At 40.1% G+C, this 26,180-nt stretch overlaps 1 protein-coding gene across 2 annotated transcripts in view; it reads right to left on the bottom strand.

Moving 5' to 3' along the window:
- Positions 1 to 26,180, bottom strand: part of adcy2b (adenylate cyclase 2b (brain)) — a 96,280-nt gene that overhangs the window by 1,055 nt on the left and 69,045 nt on the right. The window contains exons 16-24 of one of the 2 annotated variants that reach the window (XM_038299820.1): positions 25,139 to 25,276; positions 22,390 to 22,509; positions 19,385 to 19,569; positions 16,992 to 17,076; positions 13,179 to 13,337; positions 8,262 to 8,408; positions 7,979 to 8,086; positions 5,778 to 5,892; positions 5,526 to 5,650 (exon numbers count right to left, since the gene is read on the bottom strand). In XM_038299820.1, coding sequence (XP_038155748.1) covers positions 5,526 to 5,650; positions 5,778 to 5,892; positions 7,979 to 8,086; positions 8,262 to 8,408; positions 13,179 to 13,337; positions 16,992 to 17,076; positions 19,385 to 19,569; positions 22,390 to 22,509; positions 25,139 to 25,276 — 1,182 coding nt within the window. Of the gene's footprint in view, positions 1 to 5,525; positions 5,651 to 5,777; positions 5,893 to 7,978; positions 8,087 to 8,261; positions 8,409 to 13,178; positions 13,338 to 16,991; positions 17,077 to 19,384; positions 19,570 to 22,389; positions 22,510 to 25,138; positions 25,280 to 26,180 lie in introns of both variants that reach the window. The other variant, XM_038299819.1, reaches the window with a different exon arrangement.

Below are 26,180 nucleotides of genomic sequence, written 5' to 3'. Positions count from 1 at the left end.
ACGTTTCTCTTCCCAAAACATTATGTGTTCAAAAGAGTGATATTTTTGCATCCCAAAAACATTGTAGTGGAAAAAGTCACACGTCGTTATCACTTGGTCCTATTTTCTCTCTGTTCGTATCAGTGCGGGCCGTCATTCTGACAGCGAGCTCAACAACAGCCAGATGCATGTCTCGCTCCGCCTAGCTCCTAGCTAGGCGGAGCGAGACATGCATCTGGCTGTTGTCAGGTTAGTAGGCCCTAGCTGTCAGGTCATGGTGTCGCGCTCACTGATACGAACAGAGAGAAAATAGGACCAAGTGATAACGACGTGTGACTTTTTCCACTACAATGTTTTTGGGATGCAAAAATATCACTCTTTTGAACACATAATGTTTTGGGAAGAGAAACGTTTTATTTCGCTGGGTCTAGCAAACCTGCCGGACTACTTTCGGCTTGACCAAAGCTGGACGAGAACTCTGCTCACAGGATGCTGCCAGGGGTAAGTCAGTGTGATTGCATGACACTGGTGATGGGGATGCCATACAGATTCATGTCAAAAATCCCGAACTATCCCTTTAACACATTTATAACAATTCAATTCACTTAATTTCTATAGTGCCAATTCACAACACATGTCATCTCAAGGCACTTAACAGTTCACCAGATTATACAGTCAAATTGATTCAAAGTTTTCTATCTAAGGAAAACCAGTTGATTGCATTGACTAATTCACTCAAATGCGAGCCCTCACACTAAGCATGCTTGTAGCGACAGTGGAGAGGAAAAACTCCCTTTTAACAGGAAGAAACCTCCAGCAGAACCAGGTTCAGTGAGAGCGGCCGACTGGGGTTCAAGGAGACAGAAGCAGAGATACAAAAAGCTTAAGACGCTTATCTACACTGTGTAGAGAGATGCAACCAGTTGTGACTCTAGCCCAAATTTAGCTGGGTGGGGCCAGTGTTTTTTCAAGCGGGCCCATAATCAAAGAAAAAAAACAAAACAGGCAACAATGCATCATTTACTATATCAAATGAGCCTCACAGCTAAGGTTGCTTAACAGGGACCTGTGACCCCAAACATAACAATGCAGCAGTCTAGAGACCCTTTAAAAGTATTTGCAATTAATTTTCCATTTTACAATTTATTAGTATATTTTATTTTTGAATCATGTATTAGAGACAGCTAAATGAATAAATGTTACATCTACTTATTTCATGGTACATTTCATTATTTATTTATTATTCACATTTTTGTATTTCATGATATATTTAGGCCCTCCATATGGCTCAGGGATCACATCACTTTGATTATTAAAACCATCTCGCAAAACCACACCTGGTGTCTAATGAATGAGGGCTACTTTGGGAACATTATATAAGGCTAAAACTGTGATTCTATCCTAATATGGCTAAAGCTCAGGGTCAGACACTTTAGTTTCTAGATAATTCTTAAAGTAAACAGTAACAGTAGAAAATGTAATTGCTCCAAGGTAGGATTGAATTTCAATTCCTTCTGCCAGCTGATATAAGAAATTGATTTTGTATTATATTTTCAGTACAGGGGCAATATTGTGGCAAAAGCAGTTCTACAGGGTTTTAGCCGTCTAGAGCCACCCATGGCTGGAACTATTTCTTTTTCACAGTTTTGCATTAAGTCATTCTGACATTAGCTTTATTTGCTAAATGTCAGACATGCAGAAGATACTTTTTCTTTATTCAAATCGTATACATGCAGTAAGATTTCTATGCCTTAAAGGAATAGTACACCCAAAACATGATTAGCCTTCATTTTCTACTCACCCCCATGCTGAACAACACTCTGGAGTACTTTTTTGATATCTCAAATGCATCTGGAGATCTGGGAGGCTTCTTGCTGTCTGCTGACATTCAAATAATGGAGGTCTATGGTGACCGAGATAGAAAGGTCCATAAAAGTCCACAAAAAACGTGTCAATATTCCTCCATACTGCTCATCCAATGTATTCCAAGTGTCCTGAGTGGGTAGCATCCAGAATTTACTCGAAACGAAGTCATTTAGAATGTTTTTAGAGCATAAACAGTAGTGTATAGGATTTCCTGAAAGCGCGCACACGCGCGCTCACGACGCTACGGAAGCCGGCAGATCAAACCAGATGAAAGTGCGCATTCAGCGTCTGCTCTTCCAATAATGCAAGCGTAGAAGAAGAAATGTGCTGTTTACCTGTGCAAAGAAAGAAACAACGAAAGAAAAATATCTGAGGACTTCAGTGTTGAGGAAGAGCATGAGTTCTTTGCCGAGCTGAATGCGCTGGTTTGGTCTGCCGGCTTCCGTAGCGTCGTGATCGCACATGTGCGCGCTTTCAGGAAATCCTATACACTACTGTTTATGCTCTAAAAACATTCTAAATGACTTCGTTTCGAGTAAATTCTGGATGCTACCCACTCAGGACACTTGGAATACATTGGACGAGCAGTATGGAGGAATATTGACACGTTTTTTGTGGACTTTTATGGACCTTTCTGTCTCGGTCACCATAGACCTCCATTATTTGAATGTCAGCAGACAGCAAGAAGCCTCCCAGATCTCCAGATGCATTTGAGATATCAAAAAAGTACTCCAGAGTGTTGTTCAGCATGGGGGTGAGTAGAAAATGAAGGCTAATCATGTTTTGGGTGTACTATTCCTTTAAAGCTCGTACTCGTACTCGTCGTCTCCCGCTTTATCCGGAACCGGGTCGCGGGGGCAGCAGACTAAGCAGAGACTCCCAGACTTCCCTCTCCGCAGACACCTCCTCCAGCTCTGTTGGGGAAAGCCCTAGGCGCTCCCAGGCCAGCCGAGAGACATAGTCTCTCCAGCGTGTCCTGGGTCGTCCCCATGGGGCATCCGAAGAAGATGTCCGAGCCACCTCAACTGACTCCTCTCGATGTGGAGGAGAACCGGCTCTACACTGAGCCTCTACCGAATGACCGAGCTCCTCACCCTATCTCTAAGGGAGAGCCCAGCCACCATGCGGAGAAAGCTCATTTCAGCCGCTTGTATCCGGGATCTCGTTCTTTCGGTCATGATCCAGATTTCATGACCATAGGTGAGGGTAGGAACGTAGACCGACCGGTAAATTGAGAGCTTTGCCTTTTCGCTCAGCTCTCTCTTCACCACGACAGACCGGTGCAGTGTCCGCATTATTGCAGCAGCCGCACCGATCCGTCTATCGATCTCCCGCTCCATTCTTCCCTCACTCGTGAACAGGACCCCAAGATACTTGAACTCCTCCACTTGAGGCAAGGACTCTCCTCCAACCTGAAGGGGACAAGCCACCTTTTTCCGGTCGAGAACCATGGCCTCGGATTTGGAAGAGCTGATTCTCATCCCGGCCGCTTCACACTCGGCTGCGAACCTCCCCAGCGCACGTTGTAGGTCTTGGCAGGAGGGAGCCAGCAGAACTACGTCATCCGCAAAAAGCAGGGACGAGATCCGCTGTTCCCCAAACCAGACCCCCTCCGGTCCTTGGCTGCGCCTAGAAATCCTGTCCATAAAAGTTATGAACAGGACCGGTGACAGAGGGCAGCCCTGTCGGAGTCCAACATGCACCGGGAACAGGTCCGACTTAATGCCGGCAATGCGAACCAGACTCCTGCTCCGCTTGTACAGAGAACGGATGGCCCCTAATAAAGGGCCCCCGACTCCATACTCCTGGAGCACCCCCCACAGGGCAGTATGAGGGACACGGTCGAATGCCTTCTCCAAGTCCACAAAACACATGTGGACTGGTTGGGCAAACTCCCTTGAACCCTCAAGCACCCTGCAGAGGGTGTAGAGCTGGTCCACCGTTCCACGGCCAGAACGAAAACCACACTGCTCCTCCTGCAGCCGAGGTTCGACAATCAGCCGGACTCTCCTCTCCAGCACCCTGGCATAGGCCTTTCCGGGGAGGCTGAGAAGTGTGATTCCCCGATAGTTGGAACACACCCTCCGGTCCCCCTTCTTGTGGAGGGGAACCACCACCCCAGTCTGCCAATCCAGGGGGACTGTCCCCGACCTCCACGCGATGTTGAAGAGACGTGTCAACCATGACAGCCCAACAACGTCCAGAGCTCTGAGATACTCAGGACGGATCTCGTCCACCCCCGAAGCCTTGCCACCGTGGAGTTTTTTGACTACCTCGGTGACTTCAGCCTGGGTGATGAACGAATCCAGCCCCAAGCACCTCGTCTCTTCTTCCCCCACGGAAGGCGTGTCTGTCGGGTCGAGGAGATCCTCAAAGTATTCCTTCCACCGCCCGACAATATCCTCCTTCAAGGTCAGCAGCTCCCCACTCCCACTTGCCCACTCCCACAGTGGGAGTGGGAGTGCCTTAAAGCAGTTTTGGAAAATGGATACACAGCATATGATTTATTCAAATTTCTAAGATGAACGTGTTTCAGTGAAATTAAGTGTGTAAGTCAAAGCCAGAACCAAAAACCCTGGTCGACTCTAGTGAGAGCTAGGGATGTAAATAACCGGCTTTATCACGATTCAGCATTGTATCGATTTGCTTTAATAGTGATGTGATGCATCTACGAGTTTATTTTAGTTTAATTCACAAGTCTGTGATCGCTCTGATGCGATGTTATCTCCCTATCTAACACAGTTATTTATATTGATATCTCGCAAAATACAACTTAAATGTGATTTGACCATTTTATTTTTAAGCTCTTACAGGCTTCAGTCATTTTAGTGGAAATAATCGCTGAATTCCTGCATAGTCCCCCTAAAATAGATCTCGGGTCTAAAAAAATACAAAAACAAACAAAAAAAAAAAAAAAAAAAAACGCTGATCACAGTCGGAAATACTCAAGCCCTCTTGAAGAAAATCGTGTCTGCTGTGTTCATTCCTATTGATTTTCAGCGAACACTAAACGCTACGATCTTGTCCGTCATATTTTTTTGTCAGATCAGACACCAATTCTGATTCAATGTGTTCAGGGCTTCAGTAACAGAGTTTCTTTATCCAAAGTGAAACATTATTTTCTAACCTGAGTTGTAATGCCGCTCTGAGACGAAGAAGCCAATACTTTAAAAGTTACATAAAAAGCTGGATTAAGGTTTGCAAATCAACTCAGGGACAAAAAATACAGACCTGGAGAAATTGTCTGTAGTCTGATGAAAATAAAATTAACCATAATCACCATTGTTACATTACGAAAACCATCACAGGGGTTGCTGTGTGGCCGCATCATTTTGTGTGGGTGTTTTGCAGCAGGAGGGACTGGTTCACTTTACATCAAATGGAAGAACTGACTGTTAAAATTTTTGTAAAATAGCATAAGTTGGCCTAAAAGCAAGTTACAGTAATGTTTTGGAGGAGTCATCTGAAAGCCATGATCTCAGTCCTGTGGAGAATTTGTGGTCAGAGAGGAAAACCTGAGATTAATAAAAGCTGCCTAGAAACTTCAAAGAAACTATATTAAATACTACAGAAATCTATAAACTTTTCTAGACTTAAAGAAGATAAAATAAAATTCTTGTACATTTTCTGGGATTATCTTTCAGCTGTACGTCGACAAACACGTATCAGAGACGTCTTACCTGTATTTTACCCAGCACCCCCGTCGTTTCCATCCTGCTGGCCACATTAACACTGTTTCCCCAGATGTCATATTGGGGTTTCTGAGCCCCAATGACTCCTGCAATCACCGGCCCGTGGTTGATACCTGGCAAAATCAAAAGAGACCAAAAGATAAACTCCATGGCAATCTTTAATACATAAAAAAATTTATTCTGAATGAATAGACTGATTGACATATGAACATTTTTAAGGCTGTGTGAGGCTATTCGTACCAATTCGCAGTCTGAAGTCATTAAAAGAGTGTTTGTTGATGACATCTAGCTTCCCAACAAGAGCAAAGGCAAACTCCACCATTGTGCCGATGTGCATGTACTGTCTGTCATGTTCCTGAGGAAAAAAAAGGAAAGAGAAGGTAAACAGAAACAATTCCAATTCAACCTTGCAAGAACCCCTTTCTTAACGAAGCAGGTTAGATTAAATAACGTGGAGAATCAAAATGCTATGGCACTGGTTTACTTCTCTTCAGATGATACAGTGTTTGCAAGTAAAGTTGGGTAAAATGATGAACTATTTCAAATACCACTCAGTTTAACCCCAAACCTCTTTCTTGGTGTGCAAGAAAGCTTAAAATGAAACAGAAATACATGCAGCAAAACCAAATCACCAACAGAACGGCTTCACCACAGCAAAATTCAAGTATATGAACGGCTCACTCTACAGCTATAACCAGTGCACTGGAAAAAATCTCAATCTAGATAAGTCATTTTTTCTTAAAATACATGTCATGGTCTTGGTTCTGTTGTTCTTTACTTTGCTCCTTGTTTTCTAGTTTTATTGGTTTAATCCCAGTTTTGTTGTAATTTCTAGATTTATGTTCTCATGTTTTTCTGTTGTCCTCTGTTGCCCTCTTGTGTGTGTGTGTTCCTTTCCCCTTGGCTCCCTCATTGTCTCCTCTCACACCTGCTCCTTGTCAGCTCGTTAGCCCTGCCTTTGTCTGTCAGCTACATATATCCTCCCTCTGCTCTCACTCTTTGTTGGTTCCTCTGTTGTTGCTGGTCCTGTCATCGCTGTAGTCGTCTCACCTTGTCTCTCCCTGGCTCCTTGTATATGTTTTCCCTTGATGTCTTTTTCATTTTCATCATTAAAACTACAAGTATTCACCTCAACCTCTCTGCCTCTGCTTTTGGGTCCTCCAACCAAAACGTGACAATAAGTGCATTTGTTTTTGGATTGAGGAGGTAAAAGAGACATTTTGCCAGTGGAACGAGACAATTTACACTTAAAATAAGAAAACACAATTGCATTGTCTTATTTCACGTGCATATTATCTAATTATCTTATTTTAAGAATAAAAATGCTCATTCCGTTGGCAAACTATCTCATTTACCTACTCAAATTAAGTGTAAATACACTTAATATAGGACATTATTACTTATTTCTAGATCGTTTTTTCCAGTGTGGAAAGACTTTTGTTGTTTCCGGATGAAAGCTTTGGACACCAGTTGTCCTAGCAGTCTAATAGATCTATTGTCAATAATTGGTTGTTTAAAGAGTTGGGACTCTTCATTTTTCCTCACAGATTTTAGATTATTTTCTTTTTCAGTTGAGTTATTCAGATATTTTAACAAAAAGATACAAAATAGTGTTCAATAAATCTGCCTTGTTGGCACATTATGAGAAAAAGGAAAAAAAAGAAAGTCTAACTGATATAGCAACAGTAGGAGGCGAGGCTATGTGAACACCTAATTAAGCCAGATTTTCAGCAAACAGGCGGATCTTTTCGCCCTGAGCTGCTTTATGTCTGAGCTATTTGCTCATATTGGCTGCATGCATTCAGATGGGTAGCAATAAATCACTGATGGATGAATGATGCCGGTGGCAGATTTCATGGAGCTACCCACACAGGGCTTTTCACTGTGTGAGAAAAGCCGTTAATGCTCCTTATTGTGGCTTCGGCAACTAGAGCTAATTAAAGGGGAGAGTCCGAGGGCTTGTCAGATGTGCGTTCAAAAAGCCACAAGTAGAAGAAGTTGCTTTAATCTTATTGTACAGATGCCCTCTGTTGCTGGCCAGCCTCATTCTCAATCCAGTGTCTCTGAAAGCGTTCGTAGCCGTGCAACTTTTCTTCGGTTTGTCACATCACAACCACAAACTTCAGCGTTTGCAGTTGGGATTTGTATGTAATAAACCCCTGAAGCACAAAATAGAGTAAAACTGTGAAGTCTGGAGATCATTTAAATTCAGCTCACTTTGAAGAAACCAACCTTTGCTGCAATTAAAAGCTGCAGGTGTTTTGGGGATTTTTCTCTTCGCTTCCAAGGTGTAGAGGAAACAATTTTTTGCTAAATTGCAGCAACTCAGAAGTCAGACTGAACGTGTTAAGAGTTTAAGAAAACCATGTAATCTCGCCTTTCACGTTAAAATGTTTTATCACATCAAATCTCTGTCAAATGACAAAAATGGAAAGGCTTACTTGTGCAGACTCTGGTCCTGGAGTTACATTGAGCCCGGTTGCAGCCATGTAGGTGCTACCGATGGTCTTTATCTTCTCCACTCCGCTGAACTTTGGCTTGGACAGCAGCTGTGAGCGCAAAAAAAAAAAACAGCAGAAAATTTTACGAGATGACCACCTTGCTTTGTGCTCCTTCCTTTTAGGAGCATTAGGAGAGTAGGCAACTCCTCCCCAGAATTCTGTTACATTCTTTGTCTTTTTTACTCGTCAGAAAGCCAAGATTATCAGTAAAAGATGGCTTTACCTCATCAAAGTCGGCTATGATCTCGTTGAGAAGTCGGAGGCACTCCAGTCCTTCCTTATTGACATCAGACTCGGTGTAAAATTCTTTGAAGTCCGGGATGGAGGCGAACATCACACACACCGAGTCGTACGACTGATGATAAAGGTCCTGATAACAAGCAAGAAGAAGATAACAGCTGGATGAGCCGTATCGAACAAGCACCCATGGCAGAAAGAGGAAGAGAAATGGCCTGTGGTCTCAGTGGGCCCATGACCCAAATGCCTCACTCTGAACACTGACACTTAGACGTTAAATAAATAGGAAGGAGCTGTAATCATCCCTGCAGGGACGCTGGGTCCCTGTGGCAAGCCGAAAAAAGAGAAGAGTTCACTTAAGTAAGAACGGAGCAGAGGTGAGAGCTGTAATCAAGAGGGGGTCATCTTTTATGACTTTGCTGCAAATGCTACAGAGAATAAAGAAAAGAAATCTGCAAGCAATCTGGAGGACAGATGGTAAAAATTTTACTTTTAAACAGGTTTATTTATTGCATATAACAGCACATTTTAAACAGGGCATGCACAAGGAGAAACGGGCGTGTGCATACTCTTGCACGTAGTTTTTTTTTTTAAGTGGAGAGGGCGGCTCTTTTAAAAAATCCTCCACAGTACATTTAAATATCTATTTAATTTCTTAAATAAACGTTTTAGACAGTATATTTGTGAAAGGACACAGAGATCCATCTCCACTAGCCGCTGGCTGGTTAGCTGGATCTATTTTTGCCCTGCCAGCACACAAAGTGAACACGGCTGTAGAGGAGGCACAGAAAAACCTCAAAGGCTTGCGGCAAACAGCAGCTCTCCATAACAACCGATACATGCCACATAATCCAGCCGGTTGGTTTGGAAAGCATGCCGGAGGAAGGCAAATTTCTGTCTTATCTTCACAAACTGAAAAAGAAATGCAGTGGCTCACTAAACGCTACCAGAACCAGAACTGTCTGCTTGGATTGATAGAGAGTTTTAAGCAACAAACATCAAGGAGAGTTTGGGATAAAACACAAGATGTGTGATAGCACCTAAAAAAACAGGCAGATCTCTTCCTCTGTTTAATCCAGAGGAGAATAAGAGCTGCATTTCTGGAAAAATAAAAAGGGTTCTATTTTTTTTTTAGCAAAGTATGAACCACAGATCAAACAACAACTCAATATGATGTGAGATTTTTTAATAATGTTGTCAGTGTGTGTTTATGAGGCTGCAATAAAAGAATTTAATTCAAGGCTTCGGACAAATTTTTATCAGGGCTGCCAATAAAACGACTAGACTATGCAGCGTGTTCAGGGATTATTGGCTATAGACTGGAAACCTGGAGCTTCTCTGGAGCCTTTGTTATAGAATAAATCTGAGAGTTTCAACGCAAGGTTCCCCCTCCCCAAGAGCGACAGCCACTGTGGTAAGTGGGTCACTGAGGAAGACAAGCGAGGCAGAGCTAACGCCTGAAGTGAAAGGCCCAGGTGCATTAAAAAATCCTTCGACTTCACTGAGGCATGGCTCGGTCAGACCCCAGGCATCATGGACACCGGAAAAAAAAAACGTTTTAATCAAGCCGAGTATCGCTCATTATTCTTTGTACCAAATGTATTGTCTTCTAAGCCCTTAGGATTGCTTTTCAACACATTTAACTCTGGCTACAAATGCACCTCCCAGGAATAAAGGCAAATAAAAGGAGGCACTGATATTTAAACATTATTAATGTTGCAGAAGTGGAAGATTCTGACTTGATCTAGCAAAAAAAGATAGAACCCGCTTCACTTCTGTGGATTTCCAGCCTCTGCAGGAATATATTGCTACACAATTACATCCCTATAGTGTGTTTAGCTGCAATAAAAGGCCAACAGATTATGTTATGAACTCTGCACACATTAGGAAATAAGTCAAGAGACCCGTGAAAAAAACAAGCCGTTGCTGTGAAAACAAACAGATCGACAAAGATCTGAAACAGGATGAAAGACACGGGTGATCCTTTAGTTTGATCTGCATCTCAAGTTTGATGGTTGGGAATACAGGTGCTAAAAAGCTTTTAGTTTATATCTAACTGTATTGATGTGAGTTTTTATCCATTCAGGTTAAGAAACGGAAACAAGATCCATCCCCTTGAATTTAGGACACTGAAAGATTCAGAAGTCAGAGTCAAGTAGCTCAAAGAAGAAAGAAAAAAATTTATTCTTTTTATAGTGAGCTGAAAAGCAAAGTGAAATCCTCGCAAGAAAAGTACTGAAAGAGGCTTATGGAATCCAAAGAGCTCTTCATCATTAACACTACAGAGAGTTTTTAGACGTTTTGGCCACTTGCAAGCAGAGAAAAATGCTTTTGTTGCTTCTTTCAGTAAGAAAAATGTATAAATTCTACTTATCACAAAAAGAATTAAACATTTCAAACAATTTAACTTGTATTACGGCTTATAGATGATGAAGAAACTAATTCCAGAGTCTTGGAAATTAATAATACTGTGAAAAGTTTAAATATCGTAAAATCTTAGTGTCACACCTCAATCAGCTAATTAAATTAAAACATCTACAAAGGTTTCCTCAGCTCCTAAGGGGCTCACATATAAGGGAAACAGCTGACATTGAAAAGAGACCCCCCACCCCCCTTTAGTCACTTTAGGTAACTGCTAAAGAAGCTGGTTATTCCCAGAGTTCTGTATAGCAGCCTATTCAAAGAAAGTTTAGTGGAAGAAAAAAGTGTGGCAGGAGAATGTACACCAGTAACGGGAAAATAGCAACACACTGAGAAGAGATTCAATTAACAATTTGGAGGAACTTCTCAAGTTCTGACTTAGGATGGAGTCGTAACATGAAGAGAGAGAAAAAAAAAAATCTACTTATGGCCTACAAATGTCGATTTCAGTCCTTCAAGCCCCTAAAGTCCCCTAACCTGGCTAAGTATGTTGAAAACTGGATTGGATTTCATGTGAAAACAATGTTAAAGAGTCATTAGATGCTGAAGTTAATCGATACCAAATCCATGTTGCTAGGAGATCAATGCGAAGTATCGCAGTCCATTTGCTTTGTCATCTGCTGGTGTTGGTCCTTCTCTGTTTTCCTACATTCACAGTCTACGGGAAAAATACAAAGGTACTTAATGCTTATTTAAGGAACCTCTACGGGACGAGAATTCATTTTCTAGAACGACTCTGCCAAGGATACAAAAAGCTGATTCTATGACCAGAGAGATTGGCAAAGTTAGAGGGATGGCAGAAAGTGGATAGGCACCAGAACCTCAGGGTCAATCTACACTGTTCCAACAGGAAAATTAATGAGCCTCCATATTTTCTAAATAAAGACAAAATATACTTTCCTACAGCCTTTGCTAACAAATGGACACATATATTTAAACATCAGTGCTTTCTAAATAAAAGGTATAGTGGATAAAATTCTTTCAGATTTTACTTACTTTTATCAATAATAATAATAATTGATGTTTACAAATACTAATATCTACATAAATGGATTATTTAATACTTCTTTTATTTAAATATTCATTAATCTATGATTTCACTGAAGACTACTAGATCATTTGATGAGACACATAATTTTTCTGTTTACCTCATAAAACACAAAATCTATTTCTGAAAAGAGCATGAATTATCATCTTTAAAGTTAGTATACTGATGTGCTTAATTAACTACAAAAAAACTGCTGCCACCATCTGCATTAGAGGGAAATAAAGGGTAGGCATGGCCACCCCAGGCCCCCTATCTAGCTCCGCCCCTGGGCAAAGTTCCATCATTTTGGCATCCACTGGGTAAATGGGTTTGGCTGTAATTTAAAGTCGTAGGGAAGCAGCTGTTCCAACCATTGCATTTCGGAATTCTCCCGTGTGGTCCATGACTTTACACGACTGAATAAAGTGAATGCGATTGGTTGATTATCAAGGGGGCGGGATAGTTGTGGCAGAAGGTTCGCAAGCAAGTTTGATTGTGGACGATTTGTCAGAAGCATCTTGCTAACCAGTTAGCAACTTAGTGCTAGTAGGTTCCCAATGGGAAATTCAATTGGGACCAAGTAGCACTAAATTGGTGACTTAAAAACAACACTGTCAAGGAATGCTATGGACAGAGGAAACATGTAAGAGGAGGAGAGTCATACATTTTTTATTTAGAGGAGGAGAGCAGGGACGAAGTTGTTGTGGAAAAGGACGCCAGGGCGGCAGAAGCTTTCAACCGTTGCGTATATTAGCTGCAAGATATTAATCAACTTGCTATGACAAAAAATTTGATTGACAGATGGCCGCTGAAATATGATTGGCCGAATTTAGGTATACAAGTTGATGTATAATTAACTGGCCTGCATAAAAAACGAAAAAAAAAAAAACAGATTTTAAGACAGGATTTTTTTTTAAATAGAAATTTTTATCAATTTTGGGAAAATATGGTCTGATAAAGAATACATTTATATACATGTTTAAGCCAGATTGATTTTACATTTAAATATGATTTCCCTACGACTCTAATATTCCTGCAGTGTGGGGACTATAGAGCTGATATTCGTGATGATGGTGCTGCTCTTGAAGCTCCTTGAAAATGTTATCAGCACAAAGAAAAATACTAAGAAGTTCGGTATCCATGCTTTGCCTGCTTTGTGTGTCAACTGTCACTGTTGCTAGGCGACAGAGTATACGATGAGTCAGGGAAGGTAAAAGCTGGACCTGAATCCAGAGTCAAACTCTTTCGGCCTCCTTTTTTTTTTAAGGATCTCCAAGGACCTGGTCTACCTGGACCGGATCCTTGGAGAACGCAGCCTCTGAAATTTGACACACCCAATGGGTCGGCCTCTTCCCTTCCCCGCAAAATGAAAGCAGTCATTGCTATGGCGACACATTAAAACATGATGAAATATTGGAAAATGTAAAGTGACTTTGCTCATTATGTTTTTTCCACCTCGTTTTTCCAGTTGCGTCCGAGGAAGTGCTCGGCCACATGCGCCGGTAAAACGTTCTCTAGCAGGACCCGGTTGAGGTTCTCCATGGTTTCAATCTCCTCACACTCTCTCTTGAACTTGTCCCTCCACAGGAAGTCCAGCCGACAGTAATATTCATTCTGTTATTGAGAAGAGGAGAGACTGTGTCATCACCCCTCCTCATGACGTCACTTGGACAAAAACCAAGAATACAAAAACACATTTAAACAGAAAAATTGTGGCTAAACAAACAATCATCTGCAAAAATATTAATACTTTCTCGACTTCTAGTAGGATTTTATGATAAATTGCATAACTAGTGTTATACTTTAGTTGTTTTCTGCTCTAAAACAAAGAGAACACATTTCATTGCAAGAAGTTTTCTCAGGCAGCGGCACAGTTGTGGGTACATGTTGTTTTACTTGATGGCTACAGTTTGAATACAATGTTTCCTTAAGGCTAAAAAAGGTTTTCAACTAATTCTACCTATGTTGTTTTACCCAAGTGAAATAAAGATACATAAGTACTTTTACTTTCCCAGTAATGGCAAACAAGTTAAGTTTTACTTAAGTGCTTTTCTTATCAGCATCTTTCACTTTTTTCAAAGTCAGTTTCTGTAAAAGATTTTAAAATTTCAGACTCAATCAAAACTTTTTTGTCATTTTGTATACACAGAGTGTGTACGAAACTACATTTCGATGCGTATAGCTAACCAGTGGGGTTAAAATTACACACATTTGTTACTTAAGTAGAAGTATAGATACTGCAGTTTAAAAACACTCTGGTAAATGTTGAAGTATCAACTTGACCTCTTCACTCAAGTAAAAGTAAAAACAGCTTAAAGTACGAAAGTATAAAGTAACCTTTAAAAAAAAACACAGCCAGATGCCACTATATGAATTGAAAGCTAAATTTTTTGACTATTTCTTAAAATTCTTCGAGATAGGGTCAAGGATGAGGGCGGTCTTGTTGGTCTCCGTCTCCCGATACGCTCTCGCCTGTGTCTGACCTTTCAGACATTTCAACATCTTTTTCTGAATCCGACATTGTAGCATGGCATAGAACCAAAGCCAAGAGTAACGAGTAACGTTTGTTTTAAAAATGTTAGGAATAGAAAGTACAGATACTTGTGTGAAAATGTAAAGAGTAGAAGTCAGAAGTAGGAGGAAAAATAAGTAATGGAGTAAAGTATAGATACCTAAAAAGTGTACTTAAGTGCAGTAACAGAGTATTTGTAATTCATTACTTGACACCTCTGCAGCTTACAACAATGAAATGAAAGAACATTAGTATAATAAAGCGCAGCAGTGATCAGAATGCCAGAATCAGAACCTATGTAAAAGTCATGGTGCAAAAGGCATTGAAAGGCGTTCAGTGCAGTGCAAATAAATAAATATGGTGCAAAATGCAGTAGAACATTGAGTTGTGTTCTATTTAAAGGGGTTATAAAAGAAAAAAACTTATCCGCTTTGGTAGTGTGAATATTATGTTTTTTTAGGTAAGTGTGATGCAGAGTCTTAATTAGAGTTTCAACAGTTCAACAGTTTGATGGCAGTGGGGAAGGAGCTGTTGCAGAACCTGCTGGTCCTGCATCGGATGCTGTGAAGCCTCCTCCCAGAGTAGTCAGGGGTCATTGATGATGTTACAGGCTCAGGACGCGCAACGCTGGGATGAAATGTCTTATATGGAGGGAAGAGAAGCTCCAATGATCCTCTCTGCTGTCCTCACCAACTTCTTCAAATATTTACAAGTCATGATTAAAGTTTGCTTTGTTATTTAAAAGAAATACTTTACACCTGTGGTATGAAGAGAACTGTTCAGTGTTCAAAATCTGCTTCTCTCTTTGGTCCGTTTCACATGAAAAGGAAAGAATTAGTTTTATTGGCAGAAGTTATTTGCTCTTTAAGAATAGTTGTAAACATGCCGTCAGTAAAAGTCTGAGTGGAGTCAGTTTCTTCATTCATCTGCAGTTGGTAAATCAGTGAAGTTTATGTTTGAGTGAATGGAAAAAAGTTTGTTCATATTTTTCACTTTTCAGACAAACTGCAAATATATTCACTTTTCTTCCCCATATAGACACACAGAAAGTAGTATATAGTTTTGTAAGGGAAGATGATGCGTATTTTTCATGATTACTTATGGTTCTAAATCAGACATTTTTTGGTGTGCATTTGTATTCAGCCTCTTTGGATCAGTACTTTCTAAAATATCTATTCAATAAAAACACTTCTGCGAGTCTCCATCGGCCTTGTGCATCTCCTGGATGCAAAATAGCTCAAAGTCATTCTGTAAGGATACATATTTGATAATACATTTTTTCTGGATTTGATTCAGGTGGAGGTATTCTTTTTTTTTTAAGTATCAAGACGTCCTGCTTCCTGTAAGCCTGCATTTACAGCAAGACATAAAGGAGGATGAAGACGTTCAAACTGACCTCAGACCTCATAAGAACAGGTTTCTGAATACAGCCTGCTGTGGCTTTCAGGTTAGGCTCATTGCTTCTCTGTTGCAGGTGGCTAAAATCCATTTTTCATACATTGCAACTACAAGGCAGGGGTACTGAAATGCTTGATATTCATGGAAAATTAGAGTCCCAATAGCGGGACGGCGAAACAATGTGAGAAGCAGCAGAGAGGACTGTTTTGCATAAAACATAGCTACTGCTTCTCTCTTTTCTTTTGAGTGCTTTTCGGTTATTCATGTTTGAGGTAGCTTTGAATACATCTGCATATGTTAGGAGGACTCATATACGAAGGTCAAGATGTCCTGAGGTTGCATGTTTGCGCCTCTTGTTCGATGAGGATCTCTATATCTGAAGGCTAGAAGTTTCTGGTGGGTGGGCTCCTATACTGTGTGTGGGTGTGTCCTGGGAGATGTAGTTGGTTAGCAGGCTCAACGATAAATAAATGCAGTGAAAACTCTTTTGCTGGTTTCCTACTTTTGAACTGATGTCTGTCGCTTGTGCTTGCATGTAAATGAGGAGAGGCTACCTCCATGAGTCTGGGAAAGTAGGCCAGGAGAAACGGAGCTCATTGTACATGCCGTTTAGAAAGCAGCTAAACGAGGCTGTAAATGAGTTTTGCTCCGCTGTGCAATCTTTTCTTGAGGGATGAATTACTGATGCCGTTTTTCTCCTAACCTGATTTCTCCTCCCTATGAAGAAAAGTTCTGGGAAAGACCTCATTAGAGCTGATAAGAGATTTTAGCAGGGAAAATTTGTTAATGGCTTTGTTTAAAGCGTGTAAAATCATTCAGAGCGCTGATGTGGACACTGCATAATCTGCTCAGGGCAACGCCTTGCAGTTAGCCCTGTTTTTTTATGTTCTAATTATTATTCTGATGGGAGACAGGGCGGATATCTGAAGGGGAGTTTTAAACATCCAAGTTGGGTCTTGATGACTAACACCGCCTTTTCTTTTCCTGACCCAGAACCAGAAGAACATGAGGAGCTGATATGAAGCTCTCGGGGGAGCTTCAGATATGCGTCCAGAATTGCCAGCACATCTGCTCTCAGTTCAGAGATGATTGATACTAATTGATTGATACTAACTGAAGTCATATTTTTAATCAAATACCAAAAAAAAAAAATAACACAAAAAAGACAAATGTCAGGAGTCTTTAAGAAATCGTCGTCTAAAGAAATCAAAGTGATTCCAGTTTCCTCTCTCCTTAGCTGGAGCTGAAGATGATCTTTAAATGCTGCGTGACCTAATTACATAGTTATGACTGCAGCAGCAGTAGCAGCAGCAGAGGAATAAAGTTTTATAGTTTCTCTGTGGGAGAAAGTTACTCACCTGTCTTGCTAAAACCAGTAGAGTGATGAAGAAGATGAACAGAGACACAGAGCCCATTGTCTTCAGATCCTTCAGCACACCTGGTCTAAAAAATACACAAATAAAAGATTATTTTTCAGGATTTCATTATAAGATGGTTTTAAATGCTGATATAACTAGAACATGTTTTCATAAACATGCCTCATTTATCTAATAGGAAAGCACTTTGATTTTACATCTGACTTTACTCTTTGAACACCCTCTCTCGCCCAAGCACCTCAGACTTCTCTTCTACTCACCCAACATGTCTTCTCTTCGAATTACATCCAGGAATTCATATGAATATGATGTGAAATTATTCGAGTGCCATGGGTTTGGTTCTGTTCAAGTTTTATCTCTGAGTCTTATTTTTGTCCGTCTCCTTTTCCCTTACCTCCCTTCTTGCCTCCTCTGTTCACCCCTGCTCCCAATCTGCTAATCAGCCTGGACTTTATTTTTCTCTGCCATATATTCTCCTCCTGTTCTGTCACTCTTAGCTGGTTTGTTGTCATTTCTTTGCCCCCTTCTTGTTGTGAGTATTCCTGGTTTTCAGCATTTTTTGGATTGGACTGTTGAACCCTTTTGGATAATAAATCTGCAAGTAACATCCTTTAGCTTCGGTCTGCATTTGGGTCCTCCTTCAAACCTCCACCTCACTGTGACATCAATAGAATATTACTAGGTCTTGAGAACCATTTATTTTATTTAATACATTTTGCATATCGTTCTGCTCCTGTGAACCAACGCACTATTCATTTTCAGGTTAGGTCTGCAGGTTGTTATCTCGATTTATCGTCTCTAAAACCATGGACTCTAACAGGGTTTGGTATGAGATGCTTTCCCATATGTTCATCATGTGTTTTATCAAAGGACAAAAAACAAACTTCCTGGAGGTTGTTCAATTAAGTGGTAAATGACCTGAAGTTATATTAACGCTTTGGTTGTTAGGTTGCATTAAAGCCACAGCCTGCATGGGGCACACTGGCAGGGGGAGGAGCCTGGCATCACCTGCAGCAAGAGAGGCGGATGAGGGTTTTCACCATATTACACGACTTGGACCAACAACCATCTGGCTAACAGATGAACTCTTCTTGAAACTTTGGAGAATCAGTGGCTCAGGAGCAGAGGCAGTTCCTGGACATTTAAAAAGGGGTGACCACTGTTCACTGAAAACTATTGGGTGCTGAAGAAAGTCAATCTACTGTTTACTGATTGGAATCAACCAAGAGGGAAATTAATTATATAGAAGACCCCTTGAAGACTGCAGAGACAAAAACTCCCGGAAAAAACTTTAAAAGAAATTCGTGAAAAAGCATGATTTCTGTATTAGTCGCGTTTAAATCTAGTTTAATTTTGTGAATCATTATAGCTGTATTTTTGTTGTTAGTTTTTGGTTAATATTGTAAGTAGGATATTCTTCATATTGGGATCACTACTGCCACCCTTTGGTTTGGAAGAGAACTTCTCCTTGAACCTCAGTCGGCCTCAGCAGATGGCTGCTCACACTGAGCCTGGTTCTGCTGGAGGTTTCTTCCTGTTAAAAGGGAGTTTTTCCTCTCCACTGTCGCTTCAAGCATGCTTATTGTGAGTGATTGCCTTTGAATCAATGAGTTGATGCAATCAACTGGCTTTCCTTAGATAGAACACTTAGAATCAATTTGACTGGATGATCTGGTTGAATTATAAAGTGTCTTTAGATGACATGTGTTGTAGAAATAAACTGATTTGAATTTAACTTCTTGTTCCAGATGTGGTGGATAATTACAAATAATTTAGAGCAATAATATGCTGCTTTAATACATGCAAAATTTTAAAAGAAGGCTTTTTAAAACAGTTTTAAGCAAGTGAAGGTCATTATGATTTAAGTGCAAACCATTGGATTAGTTTGTTACCAGGTATAGGCAATTAACTGCATGTTTGTTGACATGTATTCACTGTTTTATGTTATTAATAAAATAAAAGATTCATATAAAAGTTGAAATGTGGAAAAAATCAGATTTAAGAGGCAGCTTCTGTGGAAACAGCAGCACGCCAGCTTCTCTGTGCTTAGAAAACTTTCAAGATGTTTTTTTTTGCCATTTTACCCCAGTTGTCAATCAAATGCAAAAGCGAATCCTTCTCCATCAACAGCAGCAGCATTATCTCTTCCTGCCACTCATCCTCCCTCCTTTTCCAGCAGTGGAGCTCAACTGACAGCAGAATGGGACGATGCCAGCTCTGCTGCAGACCTTCTTCTCTTAATAGGCTGGGGTTAACTGATGCTGGCAGGCTGCAGGTTCGGAGGAGGATTACACCGACCTCTGCAGCTCCCAACCGATTCTCAGTTAGTAAATGTAAAAGGTGGTGGGGGAGGGGGTGGAGGTGGGGGCAGTTACCTGCCGGACTTGTCTGTGGGGTACAGAGCTTTGTTGAAACCATCCAGCAAGGAGGCATGAGTCTGCAGGATGATGATGTTGTAGATCACCACGGCGACCAGCATCACTACCATCTTCAGCTCGTAGTTGATCCTCAGGAATACCGAGCAGGAGACCAGGCCCAGAATACAGCAGTAGATGAAGTACTGGAGATGGAGATTACAGAAGAAATCATTTTCTAAAATCACCATTCATAGAAAACTGATTTGGAGATTAATAATACTTTAAATACACGATTTGGAGTTGTTGGAGTTGTTAAGGTGATATAAAGGATCCCTTTTCAATTAGCATTCTGATTATTTTTTCTATAAATTAGACTAATATGTTCACACAGGCTCAATTATTGGATACAATGTCTTGCAAAAGCATTTACTCATAAATGAACAGGCCTTATTTTTATATCTACAATCAATATCCATAATATTATGTACCGTGTTTTCCAGACTATAGAGCGCACTCCCCGGGCTATGCTGCTGATTTCTACTGAACTGTCTCCCATCAAACCTGTAGGGGGAGCGCTACATATATCCCCTGGAGTAGGGACTAAGAAGGATGCTAACTACTGTCAGCATGTGGCTCGCAGCAGTAAGAGCTGCACTACCCGATCCGCCCCGATGCTTCCGGGTTGCCCTCCATTTTATTTTGTTAAAAAGACCTAAATTAAGTTTTACCCTCCCCCAAAATAGTAAACATACTAAAATATAATGTGTTAAAGGTTAATAATGTATTTCCTGAGAAAATACATTCCTTAAAATCCTTTCTGTATTATCAGTCGTCTCTGCCCAATCTGCACCGGAAATGGGATCCCATGCTACTTCTGGGAGCTAACTTTTTCAGGTTTGGATTTAGACATACATTAAATCTAGTCTTTTTGATTTTTATATTTTCCTTTCATGTTAACATTATGATATATAGTGCATATAAAGAAATAAACAACTAAAATGCAGATCAACATTTCTGATAATAATGTCAGAGAAAAAGTTTAACAAAAAAAAAAACGCATCAAAATTCTCTCACAAAAGTCAGAAAACATTTTTTTTTAAATGTGTATAAGCAGTGTTTAGTGTTAGGGATAGAAATAAGCCATTTTAGTACCATAATTACATTATTTATGGCAGTGGTGTCAAAAGTACACACATTTGTTACTTAAGTAGAAGTATAGATACTACAGTTTAAAAAGACTCTGGTAAAAGTTGAAGTATCAACTTGACCTCTTTACTCAAGTAAAAGTAAAAACAGCTTAAAGTACGAAAGTATAAAGTAACCTTAAAAAAACAACAGCCAGATGCCACTATATGAATTGAAAGCTCAATAATTTGACTTTTTTCCGAAAATTCTTTGAGATAGGGCCAAGGATGAGGGAGGTCATGTTGGTCTCCATCTCCCGATACGCTCTCGCCTGTGTCCGACCTTTCAGACATTTCAACATCTTTTTCTGAATTCATCATTGTAGCATGGCATAGACAATTCATGTTAGCAGTTTGAGGAACACCTGCTTGCTTCTCATGATTTCCTTTAGCTAACCAATGAGTGTTTGCGTTATATGACTCAACCGATTACACTAGTTTATGTAGTAGATGTGGATGGAGCCAAAGATCTGCACTGGATGGAGCACATAACGTGAAATAAATATTTATAAACATTAAACTGAAGAGTAACGAGTAATAGTTGTTTTAAAAATGGAATAGAAAGTACAGATACTTGTGTGAAAATGTAATGAGTATAAGTCAGAAGTAGGAAGATAAATAAGCAGTTCTGGACACTTGGATGTATATCTGTTCGTGCATGCGCAGAACGGATTGTGCTTCCAGGACGGATCGGTTAGTGACAAGAGCCTCTACTGAAAGACAGGGTTCTTCAGCTCTTTATTTCAGCTCTGCAGGAGTGGAGCCTAGTCTCTTTATTGGTTCGGCAGCTTTAATGTGCAATAAATGTCAAAAGGTATGAATTGTGGACATTTGTTCTCGGTGGTGTCTGCTGCTAGCATGTTCTCGTGCTAAATGAAAATTTGCCCCTAATTTTTTCATTTAGCAACTTTGACTTCCCCCTTTTACGGTTAGGTAAAAATCCTTCTTATAAACAACATGGTTCAAAGCGTTGGAAAAAAGTTACGACTTGAAACCAGACAATAAGGTATGTTGCCAATTTTCGTTCAAACAAACAATTTTCCCAATAATCTTAGTATTCTATTAATGGTAAATTCTTCTTTTTTTGTGTCTCAAAATAACAAAATGTGTGTTTTATTTTTCTATATTTTAACCGGTTTATAACCAAAAACCTTGCTGGATTTTATGATATGATGAAATTACACAAAAGATTGTATTTAAGTGTAAAATGGAAGAGAAAAATACTGCATGGTTTTTGACCTTTTAAGCATATGATGTTAAATTTGGCATCTACAGCTCAGGCAGAGAATCATAATTCAACAGGCTTAAGGTTCAACGTGGTGAGTGTCACAAAAACACCAACACCTTGCACCATTCAACATCTCAAGAGTGAAACAGAGTGGCGACATCATGCTGTGGGGGGAATCTTTTACTGCAGAGACAGACAAAGGTAGTCAGGGCTGATTGGATACCAGGGCAAACTTTAGAGGCTATAAAAGCCTTGGTAGGGATGTTAGGTTCACCTTCTAGCTGGACAACAACCCTAAACATCAACCAGAATAACAGTTTAAAGCCTGAAAATAAAACCCAGCTCAAAATCTTAAGACTTAAACAGTCCTGATCATTAAAAAATTTGGGCAAAATGATCACAAGAAAAAAAATCACTAGAATATTTGAAGCTGGAAAGGAGCGCAATGGGCTGAAAGCAAATGCTAATTGTCTGATTGCTTTGGAAAAAATGCAGAACAAAAGCATCTAATTTTGATTCTACTTTACAATTATGAGCTGCTCTTTTTGTAGCTTAAAATAATAATAAAAAAAGGAAAAATATCCAAAACAGGTCCCATTTCTGACACTTACCGGCAGGTAAAACTTGTTTTTGTCCTCCAAGTACTCAGACCGGCTATTATTGGATGCATTCAGAGGAAGCGCAGTTGTTTGGATGTCGGCAGCAGACCCTCCAGGATCCTCCACAAAAAACTGACAAACAAGATCGGAAGCAATCAGAGGCTAAACGTCACGGTGAATTACTGCAGAACAATGAGTCCAGATAAGCAGATCTGAGTGTGATAAAAAAAAAAAACTTCGAAAACACTTCAAGTTAAAATTGCAGAACACTTTAAATTCAAAGATCACAATGTTCCCTTTATTTAAGGCTTGCTCATTAAACTGTTCATCAGTCATTTTTAAATTCCCTACAACCTGCAGCTATTGTAAAACTGTGTCATGTTCAGATGGGGAGATGAAAAAGAAGAGAAATTATCAGGAGTTACTTTTACCTCGCTGGTTTCTGCAGCGTATTGAACTTGTGTCAGTCAGCTGTTAAACAGATTAGTTTTATTATGAGCTGATTACAGCAGCTTACCAACAGTAGAATTAATCACTCTAGAATAATCCTACTTGATGGGATCAACATAGACATAATCACTAAAAAAATCTACTTTAGATCGAGTCCACAGAGTGACTGAGGCACCGCAGCTGTTATTAAGCTCCAAATGATCTGAGAGCTCCTCACTGTTCTCCTGAATGAGTGCAGAGACTTCGTGTCAATAATGAGGTCAAGTTCAGCGCTTGCTTCAGCTGTGAAGCACCCGAACCACAGGAACTGACTCCTCCACTTGGCTGCAGCGATCTCAGGGCTGATTCATGGCTTCGCTGTGTTCAGATCTTCAGGAAATGTTGTGTGGAGGAGAGAAATATGTGATGCACCGCTGCTTTTGTTACTCGGCAACATCAGCCTCTCCTGCAGGTGTTCTGGAACGTTCAAGTTTCTTTTTAAATTCCTTTCCAAACGTCTGATTGTCACTTGAGAATTAGTCATCATTAACCTAGAAGGGTTTTTTGCTGTGCAGTAGTTATGATTTACACTTGATGCTGGCAGCAGCTTCTCCGTTTGGTGCAGGAATTCAAATATTCTTCTAAGCATTGATTTATTTTTAGCATATTTGCTGCCACCTATAATTTATTCAAAGTTTGATTCATTTATGCGGATTGCTGTCCCAGTCAGAGGTTTAAATCCAGGCAGGAAATTCAGATTAATTTTGGCTAACAATGAATTATTAAACATATTAAGGTGTATTAATAAAAAACACTCTTGCAATTTTGGTTAAAAGAAAGTTAACATTATTGCTTTTTTGTTCAAATAATTAAAGTGCTGGAAAAAAAAATTATGTGACGCTTTGATGTTTTTATCAAATTAAATTCCAAAGGTTTATTTCAAACGATGGCTTTATTCAAATAATCTCCCCATCCTTTTATGGTATATAAGTAATGATGCCAGATGCTACATCATAAAGGAGCTGTAACTAATCACATTCCTTCAGAAGCTGAGTTCAGTTTAAGCAGCTGGACTCAGGCTGGATCACTGTCAGACCTGGAGGACCCAGAAACGTTCAAAGTCTGACAAATGAAGTAGGTTAAAGGATCTTTAAGCGACAGCTTCCCATCCCAGCCTGAAGAAATACATTAGCATTAATCTGTGTCATCTTTAGGTCTGGAAAGACTTACTAAGCTGCTTCAGAGGCTGTTGGACCTTAAACAGGATGTCCAGATGTCCTGATTTGTCCAAATTTTTCACCTATGTCCTATAAATTAAAACAATGTCATGTACTTGAATATTAGAAAAAAGGTGTAAATGCACACATTTCTGTTCTCTGAGGTACATTTTGGACTTGTGTACCCCTATAGGGCTCATAATTGAAGTTTAAAGGTTTTGTGGAGGATTTTTTCGCGAATTTCTGCAAAGACCCGCCGTCTCCACTTAAAACAAATGCACAGGCACAACCCTGTACGTGCGAGAGTGTGCACAAGCCCATTTCTCCTGGTGCGCGCTCTGTTTAAAAGATGCTGTTCTCATAGCTCATACAATCTTTTTGTGTCCGAACGTCCATCTTAACCCCTAAATACCTCATTTGTGAAGGCCCAAATTACATAGGGCGAGGACTATATAGTGGACATATAGTGAACTTAGTTAACTGACCGTTCGGACAGATGATCACTGTTTTTTACTCCCCCGTTGGTCACATAACTCCTCGTTCACTAGGCGATCTTTGTTATTTACAGCCACTGTTGGGTAGTGACAGCAAATCCCATCATTCTTTGCAAGGAGAGCTCTCCGTGCAAAGCGTTCTGGGATATATGTGATTCTTCTGAGGTCTTTTTTTTTTTCCTCTTAAACTTCATAGACACCTTTTTTCTTATGACCCTTGGCTGTTTTGAAAGAACCGCGGTGAAAAAGGTGAGTTTCAATGACTGAAACTCACCTTTTCCCCGCTGTGCTGAAGCGGGGAATGCTCTAAAACCTGCAGGACACCAGCCCTCGAGGACCGACTTTGGGGATGCCTATTCTAGAACAATCCTGATGCAAACTGCAGGAACTGCAGTATCACAGCCTATTTCTGCATCATTTAGATGGTCTGATTATTCCCAAAGATAACCCTGAAAGTACTACCCGTAGATTTCATAAAACAGAACCCAAAGTTTAATGCATTGGCCTTCTATAAATATCACATATGAAGTATTTCTCCAGCTGCCTGCACATCACACACACTCCCATGAGCAACAGAGGGAAAAACATTCAGCATTTGCAACATTTTAAACAACGTCTCACCATATTGAACACAGCCATCACCAGTATGACAGCCGTAGTCGTCATGGTGAGGACCAATCGCAGCCAGGGGTTGTTGGTGACGATGATGCGAGAGGAAGCTGGGAGCCAAGGCACAGAGCAGAAGGACCCCTTCCCTCCCTGCTGTGGACGCAAGGAGACAAGAATATTGACTCAAGACATTATTTTTCGCTCGCCCTGGTAAAAAAAACTGAAAGTAAATCTACATTTTAAATATAATATCTCTCTGAAAACCGAAGACGGGTGGAAAATCCATGTGGAGAAAAACAAGGTCAATGTTTTAAATAGTTCTAAAGCAAATAAAATACGAGAATGTGTAAAGTGCCTCATTCCCAGTGTTAAACATGGTGGAGGATCTGTGGTGCTGAGGACCAGATTCTCCCCCTGACCTTAAGGGAATCTTATTAGAAGACATTACAACATAAACCGAAATACATGAATGGAAAAATATAAAAGTGGTCATCGTCATTCAAGGCAGTAAAGCGTACGGCAAAATCAACCCAGAAACGGTTAATCAGAAACAAAATCAAACATCCACAAACAAAAGTTTTCCTCCCAGAATAAAAGAACTCAGTTTAAGGTTTGACTCCTCTGCATGTTCAGCGTGAAATAAAGCTGCTGCAATAAAATAAGAAAGGAATTAATTTCACATCTTCTTATACACTTTTAACAGGGCTGCCAATAGTTGTGTTCAGCACTGTGAATTATATGATTTAAAAAAGGTTTAACTTTTTATTTTCTAATAAAAAAACTTTGGACTGAGTTGCTTTTGTTATCAAAGTGTTATTCTGGGTATTGTGTTGGATTAATTTTTTTCTTTTCAGTCCAGAAGTGTGACTATTACCTATTATTGCTCACTCTTTAACGCAGCATGTTCACACTGCATGAGCTCTAACAGATCTCACACTCTTTTATTGGTTTCCTGCTAAAGGAAGCTTTTAAACGAGAAAGGAGGAAAATTAGTGAAGCTCAGTATATATACTTATATATAGATATATATATATTTTTTTTAGAGTTAGATTTT

Source organism: Cyprinodon tularosa, unplaced genomic scaffold (assembly GCF_016077235.1).
Source record: "Cyprinodon tularosa strain WSP-4 unplaced genomic scaffold, ASM1607723v1 ctg435, whole genome shotgun sequence".
Classification (NCBI taxonomy): Eukaryota; Metazoa; Chordata; class Actinopteri; order Cyprinodontiformes; family Cyprinodontidae; genus Cyprinodon; species Cyprinodon tularosa.
This window is presented reverse-complemented; position numbering and strand designations above follow the sequence as displayed.